This window comes from Sus scrofa, chromosome 6 (genome assembly GCF_000003025.6).
Source record: "Sus scrofa isolate TJ Tabasco breed Duroc chromosome 6, Sscrofa11.1, whole genome shotgun sequence".
Classification (NCBI taxonomy): domain Eukaryota; kingdom Metazoa; phylum Chordata; class Mammalia; order Artiodactyla; family Suidae; genus Sus; species Sus scrofa.
Window position 1 is genome coordinate 52,576,181 of NC_010448.4, and position 20,332 is coordinate 52,596,512.

The following is a 20,332-nucleotide window of genomic DNA, read 5'->3' on the forward strand; positions in this document are numbered from 1 at the left end:
CAGGAAGAAGCCCAAGCCCTCTAAATGGCCAATCAGGCAGAGCCTGGTTTCTCTGCCTCTTTGACATCACCCTCTCCTGAGCTACTCATATTCCTGACATGCTGGGCCCCTTACCGGGTCCCAGATACAGCAAGTTCTCTCCTATCTTTTGCACTTGTGGTTCTCTCTGCCAGGCATGCTTTTCCCCTCATTCTGGACTTGGCTAAATCTTCTTCTCCTCTCAGTCTTAGCTCAAATGTCACTCCTGGGGCCATGTCAGGTTCCTCTAGCATGGGCTCTATGCCCCACTTGTCATTCACCCAGGATGATCTGCTGAATGTGTCACGTGCCCTGGACTATGAGCTCCATAAGGCGGGAAACTGGGACTTTCTGATCATCCTTTGCCTCTGCCTGAAAGGAACAGCCATTTGCTTCCCACTGTCTCACCCCTTCTTAACTTCAAGTCTCAGTTCAGATGTTGCCTCCTCCAGGGAGCCCTCCTGGATACCCAGCCTGCATTAGGCACCCCGTTCTGAGCTCCCACAGTCCTCTGTCTCCCCTGTCCCAGCCCTGCCCACTGCGAGTCATCACTGTCTGGGGACAGATCTGCCTCCTTTCCTGGACTGCAAGCTCCATGAATTAAAAAGACTCAGAGAGGGGAAGTGACATGCCCAAGGCCACACAGGAGGTCTGGGGCTTAATGGTTTGGACTCAGGCCTGCTGAGTCCAGAAGCCAGTCTCCACTCTGCCATTCCCTACCTTCTCCCTGACTCTTCCCTTCCCCAGGGCCCCACCCAAGCCCCCTGAGATCCAACCTCCCCGGCACCTGGGGTGGGGGACTCACTGTGGGGCGCATGGCCTGGGGCGCTGGGTGCATCCTGGAGGATGACGGGCATCAGGGCCTGGCGGATGGCCGTTTCCCAACCCCGGGCGGCCTCAGCCCCCTGCCCGCTGGGCCCTCCTGGGGCCCCACCAGGGGTTTCGCCCACAAAGTAGGTGGCGTTGGCAGTGACAATCTCGAAGCAGTGTGGATTGGTGCCTGGTGGCACAAGGCTGAAGTTCTGGGCAGGCTCCACGGTGAGGATTTCAGACAGTGGAATTTCCTGGCAGGACACAGAGCCAGTACAGGTGAGGGCTCCAGGCAGAGCCAGAGGCTCCGCACTTACTCAGATCAGTGCACAGAATGTGGAAGGACTTAGTTTGCATGGGGTGGTCAAGAAAGGCTGCCTGGCAGAAGTTACATGGAAGCAGAGGTGGGAAAGGTAAGAAAAGGCCAGCTGGTGGGAGAATGGAATTGATGGGGGAAGCATGTGCAAAGGCCCTGAGGTAGAAAGGGCTTGGGTTCAAGGGACAGACCATATCCCCATTACATGGATGGGGCCTGGCTTCTTTCTTTCTCTTTTTCTTTCCTTTTTTTTTGGTTTTTTTTTTCGTTTGTTTGTTTGTTTTGTTTTTTCCTTTTTAGGGCTGCACCTGCAGCATATGGAAATTCCCAGGCTAGGGGTCAAATCAGAGCTGCAGCTGCTGGTCTACGCCACAGCCACAGCAACATGGGATCCAAGCCGAGTCTGCAACCTACACCACAGCTCATGGCAACGCCAGATCCTTAACACACTGAGTGAGGCCAGGGATCAAACCCACATCCTTATGGATACTAGTCGAGTTTGTTACTGCTGAGCCACAATGGGAACTCCTGTGTGCCATGTTTGATGAATAAATGAAGTTAATCAGACTACGCCCAGGCCATGTAAGGCCTCATGAGCCACAGGGAAGAGCCTGGGCTTTGTCTCCTGGGCCCTGGGGAGCCATGGAAGGGTTTAGAGCAAGGTGGGGAGCTCCAAACTGGCTGTGTGTGAAAGATGGTTGGGACAGGATAGGACATAGGAGACCAGAAAGGGGACAGAGGGGGCCCTAGGGAGAAGGTGCAGGTCTATGGGGAGGGAAATGAGTGTGCTTTGAAAACTGTTGAAAGACGAAGGAAGGGAGGAAGACACAAAGGAAAGAATGAGAGAGACTGACTCATGTAGTCAATAAAACCAGGAGACAAAGACGTTGTGGTGGGGATTGTATTTTAGACAGCATGGCTGGAGGACGACAGGCAGGATGAGAAGCAAGCAGCCCTGGGAAGTGTAAGGAAATTGCTCTCAAGGTAAATGGCGAGGCTCTGGATTTTTTTTTTTTTTTTTCACCATGCCTGAGGCAGGTATAAGTTCCCGGGCCAGGGATTAAACCCAAGCCACAGCAGTGACAACACTGAGTCCTTAACATGCCGAGCCACCAGGGAACTCCTTGTCTGGGTTTTATTCTAAGGACAGTGGGAGCCATTGGAAGGTTGTGCTGATTTTTTTTTTTTTTTTTTTTTTGCCATACCTGCGGCAGGTAGAAGTTCGCAGGCCAGGGACTGAACCCACATCACTGAGCTACAGTCACAACAGATCCTTAACCACTAGGCTACCAGGAGAATGGCTCTGACGATTTTAATCAACTCCTCTGGCTGCTGTGAAAGACTATGAGGGCAAGGGCAGAGCAAGGGCCCATGATGAGACTGGCCAGAACACAGCGCTGGCTGTGGGAGGCGCTGATGAATACAAAGAAAAAATTCAATAAATCAATTATAAAGTAATAGTGCTTACACACAATTACTGAGAGTTCACCAGGTAGCATACACTTGCCCCTAAACTAATTGCCTCGGGTAGATTATCTCTTTTAATTCTGGCAACAGGCCTGGCTATTCTTGAGGCTTTTTACAAGTGAAAGACTCCGGGTGCAGAAAGGTGAGGTCACTTTCCTGTGTCCCCCAGCTGGAAAGTGATGGAGCGGGGATCAAATACAGGGCAGGGCATCCAGGTGAGTGGCACCTGCTGATGGCATGGAAGCAGGCAAGCCGTAGGTGGGCAGAGGGGGTGATTCGCAGGTGTTTGGCTGAAGCAACTGGGAGAGGAGGGGAGAAGACAGTGGACAAAGAGGGGAGGCCTGGGGGATCTGGGAGCCAGAAGGCCCACCTTGTAGTATCTGTTGGTTGTGTTGTTCTGGAAAAGCGTGATGCACTTGCAGTCCAGGCGCCAATAGTGCCGCTTCCTCTGTTGGGAGAGGTGCTTGAGTGAGGTGGTCTGCTGCCCATGCTGCTTTGGCTCCTGCTCTAATTCCAGCCAAACCCCGCCCCAGACTGTCTTAGCCCCGCCCACCCCTAAATCCTGCCCCGCCCCTTTAGCCCCAAGCCCGCCCCTCTAATTCTAGCGCTACTTCCGGCATGACCCCGCCCACTCCCAACCACAAACAACCCCACCCCCGCCCCCACTGGCCACACCCCACCAACTCACCAGTGTGTCCTTGTTGCTGTAATGAACCACCCAACCCTCACGCAGTGTCGTGCTCGATTTCCGTGTCGTGTGTCGCACTGACTGCACCACTCTCATTAGGGGGATGTACCCCAGGGAACTGAGGATGGGTGAGAGGAGGGGATAAGAGGTTACACGCAGAAAACATGGCTCCTGGGGCCATAGTGTGTGAAGCCAGGGGCTGGGGCATCTCTGGGCAGCCGGGATGGGGTAGGGGTGGGTTGCCACACATTTTTTCCCCTGTGAGGAAGGGGACTCTTGCAAGGATCTTGAGAGGACCACCTTAAGAGGCTGGGTTCTGAGGTCCGGCTGCCTGGCAAGTTACCTAACTGCTCTCTTCCTGTCTGTTTCTCCACCCAAAGAGGTTGCTGTGAGGGGTGAAGCCTTTCTTAGGAGCTTAGCACAGTGCCTGGCACACAGTGTGCCTCCAATAAGTGCTAATTAGTATTGACCCCACTGATTGTGGAGCTAGCTGTGTGACACTGGGCAAGTAACTTAACCTCTCTGTGCCTCATTTCCTTCATGTGTGAGCGATCTATTATTTCAGGGAGGAAATGAAGGCTGAGAGAAATTAGGTGAGTTGCCCAACTCCAGAACCAAGAACTTCTTATTTATTTATTTATTTTTTCTTTTTGCCTTTTCTAGGGCTGCTTCCCGTGGCATATGGAGATTCCCAGGCTAAGGATCTAATCGGAGCTGTAGCCGCCGGCCTATGCCAGGGGCACAGCAGCATGGGATCCGAGCCGTGTCTGCAACATACACCACAGCTCACGGCAACGCCGGATCATCAACCCCCTGAGCAAGGCCAGGGATCGAACCCGCAACCTCACGGTTCCTAGTCGGATTCGTTAACCACTGCGCCATGATGGGAACTCCAGAACCAAGAACTTCTTGATCTCTGTGCTAGACCTGGACTTGGGTGGCCTTGGCCACTTCTCTTCATCTGAGACTCAGTGTCTTCATCTGTGAAAGGGGCTGCCTCTCCCCAGATCTCCCCTCCAAGTCCCTCAATTCTGATAGCCTATGATTCTGTTACTAACCACTCCCAGGAAAGATCTGGGAGAGAGAATCTGAGGCTCCCAGGCAGTGAGGGCCGGGTAGCACTAGTAAGAAACTCTTGGTGACCGCTGTGACCTGTACCACCATCCCTCCTCTGGCCTCACCTCCCTTCTCTTCCGCTCCTCCCCTGCATCAGCCACACACATCAGCTTCCTTGCTATTCCTGCACATCTTTGCTTCTACCTCAGGGCCTTAGCACTTGCTGTTCCTTCTGCTTGGCAGGCACTTCCCCCAGATACCCTCCACACGGCTCCTTCCCTCGCCTCCTCAGAGAGGGCTCCTTCAATGACCCTAAATAAGAAAGTATCTCCCCATTTTCTATCCCCTCCCATTTCTTCTAAAATGTTTATTTTTTATTTACTTTTAAACAATTTCATGGCAGCACATGGAAGATCCTGGGGGCAGGGGCTGAATCCAAGTCACAGCCGAGGCAACGATGGATCCTTTAACCCACTGTGCCTGGCAGGGATCGAACCCGTGCCTCTGCAGTGACCTGAGCTGCTGCAGTTGGATTGTTAACCCCCTGCAGCACAGCAGGAACTGCTTAAATGTCATTTCTGATAGGAGTTATCACTATCTGATGCTATGGATGCCTGCGTTTATTAGCTGTCTCCCCAGCTGCAGTGTCTGCTCTGTGAGGTCAGAGTTTTACCTGGTTTATTCACAGCTGTGCACCTGGAGTCTAGAACCCAGTAGGTGCTCATTAAGTATTGACTGATGCTCCGAGGAAGTGACAAATTTCCTCCCCATGTTTACTTTTCCTTGGCCCTTTGGGGTGAAGTCTCAGCTCCTTTCCCTTATTGATTACTGGCTGAAGCCCCTGAGCCTCAGTCTTCTAACCTGGAAATGGGGATAATGACCCTAACAGTCCTTATGGGAAGGATTTAGTTCAAGAACAAATGTTTACATCAGTGGTTGTTGAATTCCACAGGTTCCCTTCCACGCATGTCTATTTATTTATATATGCATTTACTGTATTCATACAGTGTATTAACACTACGGTATTAATATTTTTCTGGGGGAGGGATAAATTAGGAATTTGGGATTAACATATACACACTATTATATATAAAAATTGTATATAAAACAAGGACCTACTCTAAGCATAGGGAAATGTGTTCAATATCTTATAATAACCTGTAACGGACTCTGAAAAAGAATATATATATATATATATATATATATATGACTGAATCACTTTGCTGTACACCTAAAACAAACACAACATTGTAAACAAGTATACTTCAATTAAAATTTTTTTTTTCCTGGAGTTCTATGGTGGCCTAGTGGTTAAGAATCCAGTGCTGTGGCTTGGGTTCACTCCCTGGCCTGGGAACTCCTGAATGCCTCAGGTGTGGCCAAAAGAAATTCTTTCTTTTCTTTTTGTGGCTGCACCTGTGGCATATGGAAGTTCCTGGGCTAGGGCTCAAACTGGAGCTGTAGCTGCTGGCCTACACCACAGCCACAGCAATGCCAGATCCTAGCCTCATCTGCGACCTACACCACAGCTCATGGCAGCGCTGGATCCGAGACACATCTGCAACCCATGCTGGTGTTTGCAGCAACTCCAGATCCCTAATCCACTGGACAAGAAGACCAGAGATCAAACCGGCATCCTGATGGAGACAATGTCAGGCTCTTCACTCACTGCACCACAATGGGAAACCCCCCTCCAGTTTTTTAAAATAAATAAATAAAAATAAATATTTTTTTCCTAAGACATAAGGAAAAAAGTGAAAACCTTCAAAGGATGTGATGAAAAGTCGAGAAATGGAAATTCAATCTTTTTCTTTTCTTTTTCTGGCTGCACCATGGCAGGCTGCAGTTCCTGGACCAGGGATCCAACCCATACCACAGCAGTGACCCAAGCCACAGCAGTGACAATGCTGGATCCTTAGTTGCTAAGCTACCAGGGCACTCCAGAAATTCAATTATTTTCTTCTCATAATTCGGAACGGATCATCTCTTACTCTCCCCGCTTTGGGGATTCAAGATTCAAATACTTGGGAGAACTCCTTTTCCATTTTCTGAGCCCTTAGAGCCTGGCAGGCACTTTACCTGCATGATCTAATGGAATCTGCACAGTCACTCTCTAAGGCACGTCCTCATTCCCCAGGAGGAATCTAAGGCACACGGACAAGTGACCAGCAGTTTCAGGGATGGAGCCAGGATCTAGCCCAGCTCCCTTGGCCTCCAGCACCCTGAGCTTTCAGCCCTGCTGCCTTCCTACCTCCTCCATCAACAGGCATCCCCAGAGAGGAAGCCAGGCCTTTCCTGGGCACTTGGAAGACAGACAAATATCCTTGTCATCAAGCACTTGAACTCACATTCTAGTGGAGTTGAATATGAATTCCCTTTCTCACTTAAAATGTGTAATTAAGTAAAAGTTACTATTATTTTTCAGAGCTTCCCCGCCAGAAGAAAGCCTCTACGTGTTAGCTGGTTGGGGCTATTCTCCTTTCCCCATTTTCCAGATGGGAAGACTGACGCAGCAAAAGGAGAAAGGACCTGTCTTTATTATTATTTTTTTTAGTAGTTTTTTTGTTGTTGTTGTTGTTGCTTTTTAGGGCTGCACCTGCGACATGTGGAGGTTCCCAGGCTAGGGGTCGAATGGGAGCTACAGCTGCTGATCTACACCACAGCCACAGCAATGCAGGATCTGAGCTGTGTCTGCGACCTACACCATAGCTCGAGGCAGTGCCAGATCCTTAATCCACTGAGTGAGGCCAGGGATCGAACCCGCAACCTCATGGTTCCTAGTCAGATTCGATTCCGCTACACCATGACAGGAACTCCTATTACTTGTCTTTTTAGGGCCGCATCTGCGGCATAGGAAGTTTCCCAGGCTAGGGGTTGAATCGGAGCTGTAGCTGCCTGCCTACATACACCACAGCCACAGCAATGCTAGATCCGAGCTGCACCTGGGACCTACAACACTCATGGCAACGCTGGATCCTTAACCTACTGAGCAAGGCCAGGGATTGAACCTGTGTCCTCATGGATGCTAGTCAGAATCATTTCCACTGAGCCGCGACAGGAACTCCAAGAAGAGACCTGTTTAAAGCCATTCAAGTCAATCTGAGGCCAAAATGGTTGAAAGAAGATGGGTTTTCCCTTCCTTTTTAAGATTTCAGGGCTCTGTGATAAAAGCTAAACTAACACTTACTGTGCACCATGCACTGTTTTGTAATAATTCACTTTTTTTTTCTTTTTAGGGCCGCACCTGCGGCATATGGAAGTTCCCAGGCTAGGGGTCCAATTGGAGCTGCAACTGCAGGCCTATGCCACAGTAACTCCCAGATCTGAGCCACATCTGCAACCTACACCGTAGCTTGCAGTAATGCTGGGTCCTTAACCCACTGAGCGAGGCCAGGGATAGAACCCGCATCTTCACGGACACTATGTTGGGTTCTTAACCTTCTGAGCTGCAATGGGAACTCCTGTAATAATTCATTTCATCCTCACAACAACACTAAACGGTAGATTCTACTTCATCCCCATTTTACTGAGGAGAAAACTGAGGCCCAGAAAGGTTAATCTCTTGCCTAAGGCCGTACAGCACTCTGGTTCCAAAGTCCATGTTCTTACTCATTCTTTGTACTCTCCCTTTGCAAGATGGACTGTTTCTGGAAGGATCCATGACAACATGATCCCAGTGGCATCCTGTGGGGAGAGGGGCTGGGCAGCTGGAAGCAGGGAAGTGGGAGGGACAGACTATACACATTTTGAGTGACCATGTTACTAGCTCCCCCCTCAAAAAAAGAAGAAATATAATGTAAGTTAAAATAGGCTTAGAGGTCCCTGGTGGCTCAATGGGTTAAGGATCTGACATTGTCACAGCTGGGGCACAGGTTGGATCCCTGGCCCAGGAACTTCTGCATGCTTTGGGTGCAGCCAAAAAAAAAAAGGCTTGTTCAAAATGAAAAAACTTGTTCGAAATGTAAATCAGGAATAAAGGTCAAGTTTTAAAAAAAATAAAGTTTGGGGAGTTCCCACTGTGGCTCAGTAACAAACATGACTAGTATCCAAGAGGATGCGGGTTTGATCCCTGGCCTCGGTTAGTGGGGTTCAGCGTTGCCGTGAGCTGTGGTGCAGGTGGCAGACGCGGCTTAGATCCCGAGTCGCTGTGGCTGTGGTGTAGGCCAGCAGCTGCAGTTCTGATTCGACCCCTAGCCTGGGAACCTCCATATGCTGCTGGTGTGGCCCTAACACAAAACAAAACAAAGTTTGGGTGCTTGAAAAGGTTCACCTCAGGAACCTGGGGGATTTGCGTGTACGGGGTGCTGTCAACCCATTGTAGGGATGGGGAGGGGCCTTCGCTGGAGGGGGCCCTGGGTACCTCTGGGCCTTGCCTCCCTCGCCTTCCTCCTCCTCACTGGCGTGGAGAACATTTTCCGAGTGAGAGCCCGGGACGAAACCGGAGTCGTCCGATTCATCTGTGAGGGAGCTTTTGTCGGCCTCGCTGAAATCGGTGGCCTCCTCCATCGGCACATCTGGGGGGACAGGGGCATCAGAGGGGCCTCCACCCAGGCCTGCCCCCCTTTCCCGCTCAGCCCTCAGCCTCTTACCTCCATTGATGAGCGCCTCCCCCAGGCAGTCATTGGGGACGCGGGTGGCGCAGCGTTTGTGACAGTTGAACTTGCAATCTGGCGGCAGGACAGGGCACGCCGAGACAGGTGGGAAAGGGAAGAGAGGTCACCTTTCTAAGGGTTGACCCTTGACCCCCAACCCCCAGTCTCGAAAGAGTTTGCTCTTGCTTTGGGGGGCAGGAAAGCTAGCTGACCCTTCCCTGGTCATCCGTCCTTTGAGCCGCAGTTCTGACTATGGAGGGGCGCCATTAAACAGGAGGGCCAGATGAAGCATCTGTGGCTTTAGAGCCCTAGGACCTGAAGAAGAGTCTGATGGTCTAACAGTGTAAACATCCATTACCCTAGACTGCGGCAATTCTAGAACGGAATCATGTCCAACATTCTATGGTTCTAGACTCTGGACTCTCCCGGGCAGGTTTCCCAAGCTTTGGCACTAGGAACATTTGGGGTTGGACAGTTCCTTGCCGTGGGGGGCTGTTCTGTACATCATAAGAGTTTTAGCAGTGTTCCTGACCCCTGCACACCAGCAGCACTAGCCCCATGTGCCAAACAAACATGTTTCCCAGTGTCACTAAACATTCCCCCTTGGTCAAAGCTATTCCTGGTTGAGAATCATTGCTTTAGAGTTTGATGAGTCTAAGGTTCTCGGGTGCTATACATCAAAGAGCCTGGGATTGCGTGAAAACTGATTTTTCTAAGGTCCTCTGATTCTATATTTCTAAGACTCCAGAATTTGGTGTCCAAGTTTCCAGAACTCTACACATCTACAACTTGACAGTTGTATGACTCTTAGAATGCTAAGATTCTTTGATGTCTGAGGTTTTAAGTTTTGATGTATCTGAACTGTAGAATTTGGTGACTCTATGGTTCTATGATTTTAGACTTCTAAGGCTCTAGAAACTGATAGGCCCAAAGGTCTAGAATTCAGTACACCCAAGAATCTAGAACTTCATGTTTCTGTGGTTCTTTAGTTCTAGAGAGCTAAGATCTAGCATTTGATTGTTCCGATGAATTCTAGAATTGGATGGCTCCAACTTTTTATGGATGTAGACTTCTGCTATTCCAGAATTTGATCAAATTTCTGGGAACCTAGATTTCTAGGACTCTAAGATTCAGTGGGCTATATGATTCTAGATTTCTAAGATTCACATGTGTGGGTTTCTAGGTTTCTATTCTCAAATCCTATCGTTTTAAAATTCTCATATTCTGAGAATCTATAATTTGATAGTTCTAAGATTTATGAGTCAAATGTTTTGTGATTTTTTTTGCTGACTCCGATGATCCAGAATTTTTTTTTTTTTTTTGGCCACCCCCGAGGCAGAATGGAAGTTCCCAGGTCAGGGAATGAATCCAAGCCACAACTGTGACCTATGCCATGGCTATAGCAACGCTGGGTCCTTCATTGGTACAGTGAGCCAGGATTGAACTGACACCTTCACAGAAACAAGCCAGATTATTAACCCACTGTGCCATAGCAGGAACCCAGATCCAGAATTCTTTTTATTTTTTTTATTTTTATTTTTTTGTCTTTTTGCCTTTTCTAGGGCTGCACCCGTGGCATATGAAGGTTCCAGGCTAGGGGTCTAACTGGAGCTGTAGCCGCCAGCCTATGCCAGAGCCATAGCAATGCCAGATCCGAGCCACATCTGCGACCTACACCACAGCTCATGGCAATGCCGGATTCTTAACCCACTGAGCAAGGCCAGGGATCGAACCCAAAATCTCATGGTTCCTGGTCAGATTCGTTAACCACTGAGCCACCACTGAGCCATTAACTCCAGAATTCTTAAAACCTACATTTCTTAGGTTCTGATTCAAGAATTCTCAAATTCTAGAGTTTCAGAATTCCATGCTAGGTGTCCAATGAATGTAGATTCTTAAGGTGCCAGGATTCCAAGTTTCTAAGGACTGAGGCTCTAGGATTCCAGAATTTCAAAGGTTCTGGAAGGCCAGAATTCAGGGCACTCCCCTTCCCAGGCCCTGTGCTCCTAAGGGTTGGAACAGACTCTTTTTTTTTAATTTAAAAAGTTTTTCTTTTACCTGAGGCATATGGAAGTTCCCAGACCAGGGATCAAACCTGTGCTGCAGTTTCGGCCTGTGCACAGCTGGAGCAATGCCTGATCCTTAACCGGCTATGCCCTTCGGCACTTCCAGGATTAGAGTAGATTCTTGCATCCTGCCACAAGCCCAGCTGAGATCCTAAGCCTCTGAGTGTGTATGTTTGTGCCTGGGGGGGGCTTCTGACTCTGTTCCCCCCGCCCCAACCCTGGGGGCCCTGGCTGACCTTTGCACTGTAGGCCTTGGCGAAAGAGGCCCTTAAGGAGTTTCTTGCAAGCCTGGCAGACCGTGGGCCGCGTGTAGCTGTGGATGAGGAAGGTGTGTGGCACCTTCACCTTGGAGAGCAGCATCTTGTCCAGCTCGATGGGGCGACCGGTGTAGGAGGAGGCAGACGATGAAGAGGAGGATGAGGGGGGGCGGCGAGGGATGAGCTCAGTGGTGCTTCGGCTCTACCCGATGGCAAGAGTGGAGGGGATGCTTAAGTGCTTTGCCGCCACCCGGGACCCCATCACCCCCCAACACCCCCCCCCCGTCCAGGTCACCAGCCCTCCCCACTCCCCCAGCCCCTCACCAGCTCATCAGCCATGCAGGGCAGGGACTCAGAGGTGCCGAGGCGCACCGAATGGCCACTGGCCAGAGACGTGGATGACAGGCGTCGCTTGCGGGCCCCACTGCAGTTGTTGGGGATGCTGAAGGCGCAGCGCTTGTGGTAGTTCAGTCCACAACCTATTGGGGGCGCCAGACAGAGACATAGGCACCACCCGGTCTGGGCTGGAAAGCTCTGCCCGCCTCCCGCACCTCCTCCCTTCTCCTTTTCTGAGGATCTGGAACACGGATCCCTCAGGATGCCTCCTCCTAGTGTGATTAACATCAACGGAAAACTTCAAAACCCATTCAGACAGAATTGCTAATGGCTGAGAGCCTCTGGGAATAAAGGTTTGGGCCACCCCAGTAGGCAAAGCACGATGAGCAGGTGCTGGCTTTGGGCAAAGAGAATGTCCCCGCTACGTGACCAGCTGCAGCCAAAAGGACTGTCAGCAATTTTTTTGTTTGTTTGTTTAGGGCCGCACCTGCGGCATATGGAGGTTCCCAGACTAGGGGTCCAATCGGAGCTACAGCTGCCAGCTTACACCACAGCTCATGGCAACGCCGGATCCTTAACCCAGTGATCAAACCTGCATCCTCATGGATGCTAATCAGATTTGTTTCTGCTGAGCCACGACGGGAACTCCAATCTTTTTTTTTTTTGGCCACCAGCAAGTAACGGCTTCATATGGAATCTGTTTCCAGCAGGGACTGAACCTGGGCTGTCACAGTGAAAGTGCCAAGTCCTAACCACTGGACCACCAGGGTACTCCCTGAATAGTCTTGGTTTTGTTATGAACATGTGTGTACCAAATATTTTCGTTTTCTTCCCTTTTCTACCCTCTGATCACCTAACACAGGCTATTACTAATAATCAACTATATATCGTGATACTTAAATTATATCATAGGAGAAGAGGGAACATCACCCAAGGACATCGCCTTCTGGGGAAAGAGCGCATTTTCGTTGTATCCTATCAAGTGGAAGTATGACTTTGTTCTTTCTTTTCTATTTTTAATCCTTGACCATGAAAGAGTCTGGCTCAGCTTGTCATTTCCCACTGGACTTCCTGTACCCTTTGCCAATACATCTCTGGTGATTCCAAAGCATTCCAGGGAGTTCCAGTTGTGGCTTGGTGGGTTACGAACCCAGCTAGTGTCCATGAGGTTGCAGGTTCGATCCCTGGCCTGGCTCAGTGCCTTAAGGATCTGGTGTTGCTGTGAGCTGTGGTCTACGTCACAGACACAGCTCAGATCTGGCGTTGCTGTGTGGCTCTGGTGTAGGCCAGCAGCTGTGGCTCCGATTTGACCCCTAGCCTGGGAACCTCCATATGCCACAAGTGTGGCCCTAAAAAACCAAAACAAACAAAAAAATGTAAATGAGGCCATAAGGGTGGGGCCCTGATCAATGAGACTGGAGTCCTTATAAAAATAAGAGACATTAGAAATCGCTCTCCCTCAAAAAAAAGGGAGAAAGAAAGGGGAGTTCCCTTTGTGGCTCGGCGGAAACGAATCTGACTAGCATCCATGAGGATGTGGGTTTGATCCCTGGCCTTGTTCAATGAGGATCCGGTGTTGCCGTGAGCTGTAGTGTAGGTCACAGACACGGCTCGGATCCAGCGTTGCTGTGGCTCTGGCATAGGCCAGTGGCTATAGCTCCAATTGGACCCCTAACCTGGAACCTCCATATGCTGAGGGTGTGGCCCTAAAAAGACAAAAGACAAAAAAAAAAGAAAAAAAGAAAAAGAAAGGAAAGAAATTGCTCTCTCCATTCACCGTAAGAGCACACACTGAGATGGCAGCCATCTGCCAGCTAGGAATAAGGCCCTCACCAGGAAATACACCTGTCAGAACCCAGATCTTGGACTTTCCAGGCTCCAGAACCATGAGAAATAAATTTCCACTGTTTAAGCCACTCAGCCTGCGGTCTTTTGTTACCACAGCCCTAGCAGACCCAAGTGCAAGCTGCCAAGGGGTGGACTCTGACGGTCCCCTTTTTGTGTCACTTGGCTAGTCTGGCATTCCCCAGTTATTCAAATGTCAATTTACGTGTTACAGCGAAGCTATTTGGAAATGTGATTCAAGTCCACATAAATGAAGGCGATTATCCTAGTTAATCTGGGTGGGCCCATTTCAACCAATGGAAAGGTTTAAAGAGCAGAGCTGAGATTTCACAGATGGAGAAGTTCCATTTGTGGATAGCAGCGTCTGCTCCAGCCCGAGAGTTACAGCCTGCCCTTCCTGACGGCCGCCCTGCAGATTTCAGAATTACCGGACCCCACAATCCTGTAAGCAAATTCCTTCCAAAAATCCCTTATTATATGCCTCCCTACTGGTTGTTTCTCTGATTGATCCCCCACGGATATAGGCTCCGCCCTCTGCCCCATCACCTTTCTCTCCCCAAGCTCCGCCCCTCACCTCCCCTCGGCGCACCACCTCCCAGTCTCCACCCCCCAGCTGCGTTCCAGCCAGACCCCGTCCCACAAGCCCCGCCTTCGACCCCACCTCCAGGACCGCCCCCCAGCTCTGCCTCTGGCGCTCACCTCCCCGCCTCTTAGGCCCCCCCTCCCGACCCTGAGCTCTACCCCGGCCCCGCCCTCACGCCCGCACCACTCGGCCCTGCCTCCAGCCCCTCTCACCATCACACTTGAGGCCCTGGCGCACCAGGCCGAAGAGCATCTCCCCGCAGTGGTCGCAGAAGGCAGGCGCTCGGTAGGAGTGCACCGTGAGGGCGTGCGGGCGGATCTGGAAGTCCTCGAAGGTGGCGGAAGCTGCAGGTGGCCGGGAAGGGCGGATGGTTGAGCGGGGACCATTGGAGGCCATTTCGGCCTCTGTGTGTGTTCCCAGAGTTCTGTGCACAGCCCTCCCCGTTGCAAGGTTTGATCTTTCCTTCAATCATTTACTCGTGTACCACATTCTACCTGAGTTCAAATCCCAGCTCCGCCACTGGCCAAAACCCCGGTGAGCCTATGCCAGGGACTGGGTGGAGGGAGAATGGGGAGTTGTTTGATGGGTACAGAGTTCCACTTTTGCAAGATGAAAATAGTTCTGAAGGTTGGTTGCACAACACTTGTGAATGTCATTAACGCTACTGGACGGTAGACAAAAATGGTTACGATGGTAATTTTATGTTATGGATATTTCATCACAATTAAAACATTTTAATTTGGAGTTCCCATTGTGGCTCAGTGGAAACGAATCTGACTAGTATCCATGAGGACGCAGGTTCGATCCCTGGCCTGGCCTCATTCACTGGGTTAAGGATCCGGCGTTGCCTTGAGCTGTGGTGGTCGCAGACGCGGCTCAGATCTGGCTCTACTGTGGCTGTGGTGTAGGCCGGCAGCTACAGTTCTGATTCGACCCCTAACACTGGAACCTCCACATGCTGCAGGTGCAGCCCTAAAAAGACAAAAAAATTTAATTAAAAAAAAGGAGTTCCCCTTGTGGCTCAGCAGGTTAAGGACCCGACATTGTTTCTGTGAGGATTTGGGTTCGATCCCTGGCCTCACTCAGTGGGTCAAGGATTTGGTGTTGTAGGGTAGGGCTCAGCTGTAGCTTGTTTTAGACCCCTGGCCCAAGAACTTCCGTATGCTGCAGGTGTGGGCTGTAAAAAAAAAAAAAAAAAAAAAACAGATACAGATACTTGGGTCCCACGCTCAGAGTTTCTCATCTACTGGATCTGGGAATAGCCTGAGGAGCAAGAGAAGAAAACAAAACAAAACAAAAGAACAAAAAAAACCCCACCTATATATATCTCACTTTTCTCATCCTGAAAATGGAAATCCAACAAATATTTACAGGACATTGTTCTAGGGGCTAGAGACACCACACAGAAAAAAGAGACAAAATCTCTGCCTGGCCTCTACTGTGGGAGACAGACAAAATAAATAAAATAAAATAAATGGGAGTTCCCGTCTTGGCTCAGGCTCAGTGAAAACGAATCTGAATAGCATCCATGAGGAGGCAGGTTTGATCACTGGCCTTGCTCAGTGGGTTAAGGATCCAGCGTTGATGTGAGCTGTGGTGTAGGTCGCAGACACAGCCTCGATCTGGCTTTGCTGTGACTGTGGTGCTGGCTGGCAGCTATAGCTCCAAATAGACCCCTAGCCTGGGAACCTCCATATGCCGCGGGTACAGCCCTAAAAAGACAACAAAAAACAAAAAGAAAAGAAAGAAATGTTATTTTAACAATCACCCAATCCAGCAGTTACTCTGTGCCAGGCACTGCTCTGAGTACTTTAATCAACTACTTTAGCCCTCGCAAGAGCCCGCTAACACTCATCCCTGTTTTCTTTTTCTTTTTTTTTTTTTTTTTTTTTTTTTTTTTTTTGTCTTTTTGCCATTTTTGGGCCGCTCCTGCGGCATATGGAGGCTCCCAGGCTAGGGGTCTAATCGGAGCTGTAGCCGCCGGCCTACACCAGAGCCACAGCAACGTGGGATCCGAGCCGCGTCTGCGACCTACACCACAGCTCTCGGCAATGCCGGATCGTTAACCCACTGAGCAAGGGCAGAGACCGAACCCGCAACCTCATGGTTCCTAGTCGGATTCGTTCACCACTGCACCACGACGGAAACTCCAACATCCCTGTTTTCTAGATGAGAAGAGTGGGGCACAGATAGGTTACAAAACTTGTCTAAGGTCACACAGCTAGCAAGGTACAGAAGCAGATTTGAACCCAGGCCAGAGGGGCTCTAGAGTCCATGCTTTTAGCACTGTACTTACTGCCTCTTGTGTAATTTTAATTAATTTATTTTTTTGTCTGCAGCCACGGCATATATATATAAGTTCCCCAGGCCAGGGATGGAACATGTGCCACAGCAGTGACAACACCTGATCCTTAACCACTAGGCCATCAAGGAACTGCATCAAGATTTATTTTTTTGGCCACACCTACAGCATGTGGAAGTTCCTGGGCCAGGGACCAAACTCATGCCACAGCAGTAACCCAACCCATAGAGCAGTGACAACACCAGATCCTCAATCTGCTGCACCACAAGAGAAGGCCCAAGGTTTTTTTGTTTGTTTGTTTTTTTTGTTTTTAGGGCCACACTTATGGCATCTGGAAGCTCCCAGGCTAGGGGTCGAATTGGAGCTGTAGCTGCCAGCCTACGCCGGAGCTACAGAAACACAGGATCCAAGCCACGTCTGCGACCTATACCACAACTCATGGCAATGCTGGATTCTCAACCCACTGAGTGAGGCCAGGGATTGAACCCGTATCCTCATGGATACTAGTTACGTTTGTTACCACTGTGCCACAGTAGGAACTCTTGAGATTTTTAAGTAATAAAATGTATAGTAGGTGAGATGCCAGTACATTCTTGGAAGAAAAATCAGGCAGGGAAGGGAGATGGAAAAGATGCAAGAGGTATGATTTTAAACATGTGGTCAGGGAAGGCCCCCTTAAGGTGACAGTAAGACAAAGACCTGAAAAAGGTAAGGGTCTGAGCTGTGCAGGTATCTAGGAAAGAGCACGCCCAGTATCATAAAAGTATCTCCTTATAGTTCTTGTTTTTCATGGGCTAAATGAATATATTCAAAGCTCTTAAAAAGAGTACCTAGGAGTTCCCGTCGTGGCGCAGTGGTTAACGAATCCGACTAGGAATCATGAGGTTGCGGGTTCGGTCCCTGCCCTTGCTCAGTGGGTTAACGATCTGGCGTTGCTGTGAGCTGTGGTGTAGGTTGCAGACGCGGCTCGGATCCTGCGTTGCAGTGGCTCTGGCGTAGGCCGGTGGCTACAGCTCCGATTCAACCCCTAGCCTGGGAACCTCCATATGCCGCGGGAGCGGCCCAAGAAATAGCAACAACAACAACAACAACAACAATAATGCCGAGGGAGCGGCCCAAGAAATAGCAACAACAACAAAAGACAAAAAAAAAAAAAAAAAGAGTACCTGGTGCAGAAAAAATGCTCAAGCTAGTATTTTAAAAATTTCATTTTTGGATTAAATCTTGTTCTTCTCCCCACCCCCACCCTTGCCCATATTTGTCTAATATTAAGCTATTTTTCTTCGTATTATGCAATGGAAAGGGGACTCTGTTCTATGTACCAAGCCCTGTTTACACACTCAGGATAAAGTTCTGAACAAGACAGATTTATACCCCACTGTCAGAGAGCTGACATTCTTTTGAGGAGACAAGAAACATAAAAACATAAATAAACAAGGAAACCTCAGACTTTGGAGGAAATGCCATTTAAGCTGAGATCCAAATAAGAAGAAGGTGCTAGCTATGAGAATATGGGGTGATGGTGGGTCGGTGGGGAGAAACAGGGCAAAGGCCCTGAGGTTGGAGGGAGCTTGGTTTGCTCAAGGGACAGAGGGGCAGACAAGATGGCTAGAACAAAGAAAGTAAGGACAGTGTCAAGAGAAGATGAATTCCGGGAATTCCTGTGTGGCTGAACGGGTAAGGACCCGACGTCTCTGTGAGGATGTGGGTCCGATCCCTCAGTCATTGGGTGAAGGATCTGGTGTTGCCCTCAGTCACAGATGCAGCTCAGATCCAGTGTTGTTGTGGCTGTGGCATAGGCATAGCTGTGTGCTGCAGCTCTGATTCGACCGCTAGCCCGGGAACTTCCAGGTGCGGCCGTAAAGAGTAAAAAGAGAGAGATGAATCTGGGGAATTGGCAGGGGCCAGGTCACCGACAGCCCTGAGGCCACGTTGAGGAGTTTGCATTTTGTTCCAAGAGTAATGAGGAGCCACAGGAGGACTCTGAACAGTGTGGTGTCATGAACTGACTTGGGTGCTACTGCAATAGTCTAGGCAGGAGGTGATCCAGGCTTGGACCAGTGCAGGTGTAAGAAATAGATTCGGGATGTATATAAAGGTAAGACCAATAGGTTTGATGATGGATCAAGCGAAGGGGTGAGAGAAAAAGAGGAGGCGGGAGTTCCCATCGTGGCGCAGTGGTTAACGAATCCGACTAGGAACCATGAGGTTGCAGGTTCGATCTCTGCCCTTGCTCAGTGGGTTAAGGATCCGGCATTGCTGTGAGCTGTGGTGTAGGTCGCAGACGCGGCTCGGATCCTGCGTTGCTGTGGCTCTGGCGTAGACTGGCAGCTGCAGCTCCGATTAGACCCCTAGCCTGGGAGCCTCCATATGCCGCAGGAGCGGCCCAAGAAATGGCAAAAAGACAAAAAAAAAAAAAAAAAAAAAAGAGGAGGCAAGGATGCCCCAAGGTTTTGGGCATGAGCACCTGGGTTAACGGTCATACTCTTCACCAAGCTGGAACAGACTGTGGGAAGAGCAGGCTTAGAAGGGGAAAATCAAAATTTCTCGGAGTTCCCATTGTAGCTCAGTGGGTTAAGAACTTGATGTTGTCTCCGTGAGGATGCGGGTTCCATTTCTGGCCCCCTTCAGTGGGTTAAGGATCCAGTGTTGTTTGAGTGGCAGCAAAGGTCGCAGACGCAGCTAGGATCCGGGGCGTTGTTGTGGCTGTGCAATTCCGATTAGACCCCTAGCCTGGGAACTTCCATATGCCGCAGGGGAGGCCCTAAAGACAAAAGAAGAAAAAGGAAAACACGCACAGCTCAATGAATGGTCAAACTGTATCTGCAGTGTCACCAGGATCCTGATGGATAAATGAAGTTTAAACCTCTGTGCTCCTCACGCAACTCCACCTTCCTCAAAGGTACCCACTCTCCTGGCTTCTCACAAAGTATCCGTCTTTGAATGTCCTACGTGAAACTGTTCGTCCGAGGTCTAGCCTCGGTTCGCTCTGCGCGAAGTGTGAGATTCATCCGCGTTGCGGCGGATCATTTCTGCTCAGGGCTGTGCGAATTCCACCGGATGCCGGCGCCACAGTACATCTGCCCGTTCCGGGCCGGGACTTTGTACACGTGATTCTAATTTGCGGCTGGGGCTTAGGCCCACCGGCCCTTAACGTGAAGAACCAAGTTTCTGGGCCCAGCTCGCCGCCCGACTCCTCTGCTGCCCCGCCCCCACCCGAAGCTCCGCCCCTCGACGGGCCGCGGGTTCTTACCCGACAGCACCACCTCCACCAGGTCGCCCTCCTGGATGTCTCCGGCCGAGCGCACCAACTGCAGGAGGTTGGCTGACGTGGGGTCATGTTTGAAGAGCAGGATCTTGTCGTAAAGGCCGTAGAAGCCACACTCGGGGAACTGGGAGGCGGGAGAGGGGGGCGGTGACGGAAGAGCTCAGAGCTGCCTGCCGCAGGCAGCGGTCTAGAACCCTCCCGGGGCAGGGCCCTCTGTTTCCCCCGGAAACTCAGAGACCCCGCAGCCCCTCGCTTCCTGCCGGTTCCCTCCCAAGCCCAGCTCGAGCCGGGCAGGGTGCCAGGGCCCCAGGGCCCCAGGTGTGCTAGGAGAGAGCGCCAGCCAGAGTTTGGTGGCCGAGCTAGTGTACTGGGGTGGGAGGGACAGTGGCTCCAAGGAGGGTAGGCACCGAGAATCTTCTGGAGATGGGGCGGGGGAGGGGGGCTGAATTAGCAGCCCTTTATTTCCCCCTACCCCCCCAGCTTCCTTCCTGGATCCATTGTTGTCCCTGTTACCTGGCTCCAGGCCCAGCACTGGGGCTGGATGAGCTGGAAAGGGGGGGATTTACGACTCCAGGTTGGGGGTGCTGGGGGTTGCAGAAAGGCTAGGGTTCAAGGGAGCTATAGGGTGCCACCCACCCAGAGCCCCAAGGACCCAGGTGTCCTATCCCCCAGCTGGGGGGGGGCAGGAAATGAAACCTGGTGGAACAGAAAGTGAAACCGCCCAGGTG

At 50.6% G+C, this 20,332-nt stretch overlaps 1 protein-coding gene across 5 annotated transcripts in view; it reads right to left on the reverse strand.

Moving 5' to 3' along the window:
* Positions 1-20,332, reverse strand: part of PRKD2 (protein kinase D2) — a 40,109-nt gene that overhangs the window by 17,115 nt on the left and 2,662 nt on the right. For all 5 annotated transcript variants that reach the window (XR_002344708.1, XR_002344706.1, XR_002344707.1 and 2 more), the window contains 9 exons: positions 19,590-19,728; positions 14,247-14,378; positions 11,595-11,749; positions 11,250-11,472; positions 8,945-9,022; positions 8,716-8,869; positions 3,300-3,417; positions 2,982-3,059; positions 824-1,082 (listed from right to left, as the gene is read on the reverse strand). Coding sequence is in view for 2 of the 5 variants with exons in the window: in XM_021094608.1 (XP_020950267.1) it covers positions 824-1,082; positions 2,982-3,059; positions 3,300-3,417; positions 8,716-8,869; positions 8,945-9,022; positions 11,250-11,472; positions 11,595-11,749; positions 14,247-14,378; positions 19,590-19,728 (1,336 nt within the window). In the remaining 3 variants the exon portion in view is untranslated. The remainder of the gene's footprint in view (positions 1-823; positions 1,083-2,981; positions 3,060-3,299; positions 3,418-8,715; positions 8,870-8,944; positions 9,023-11,249; positions 11,473-11,594; positions 11,750-14,246; positions 14,379-19,589; positions 19,729-20,332) is intronic.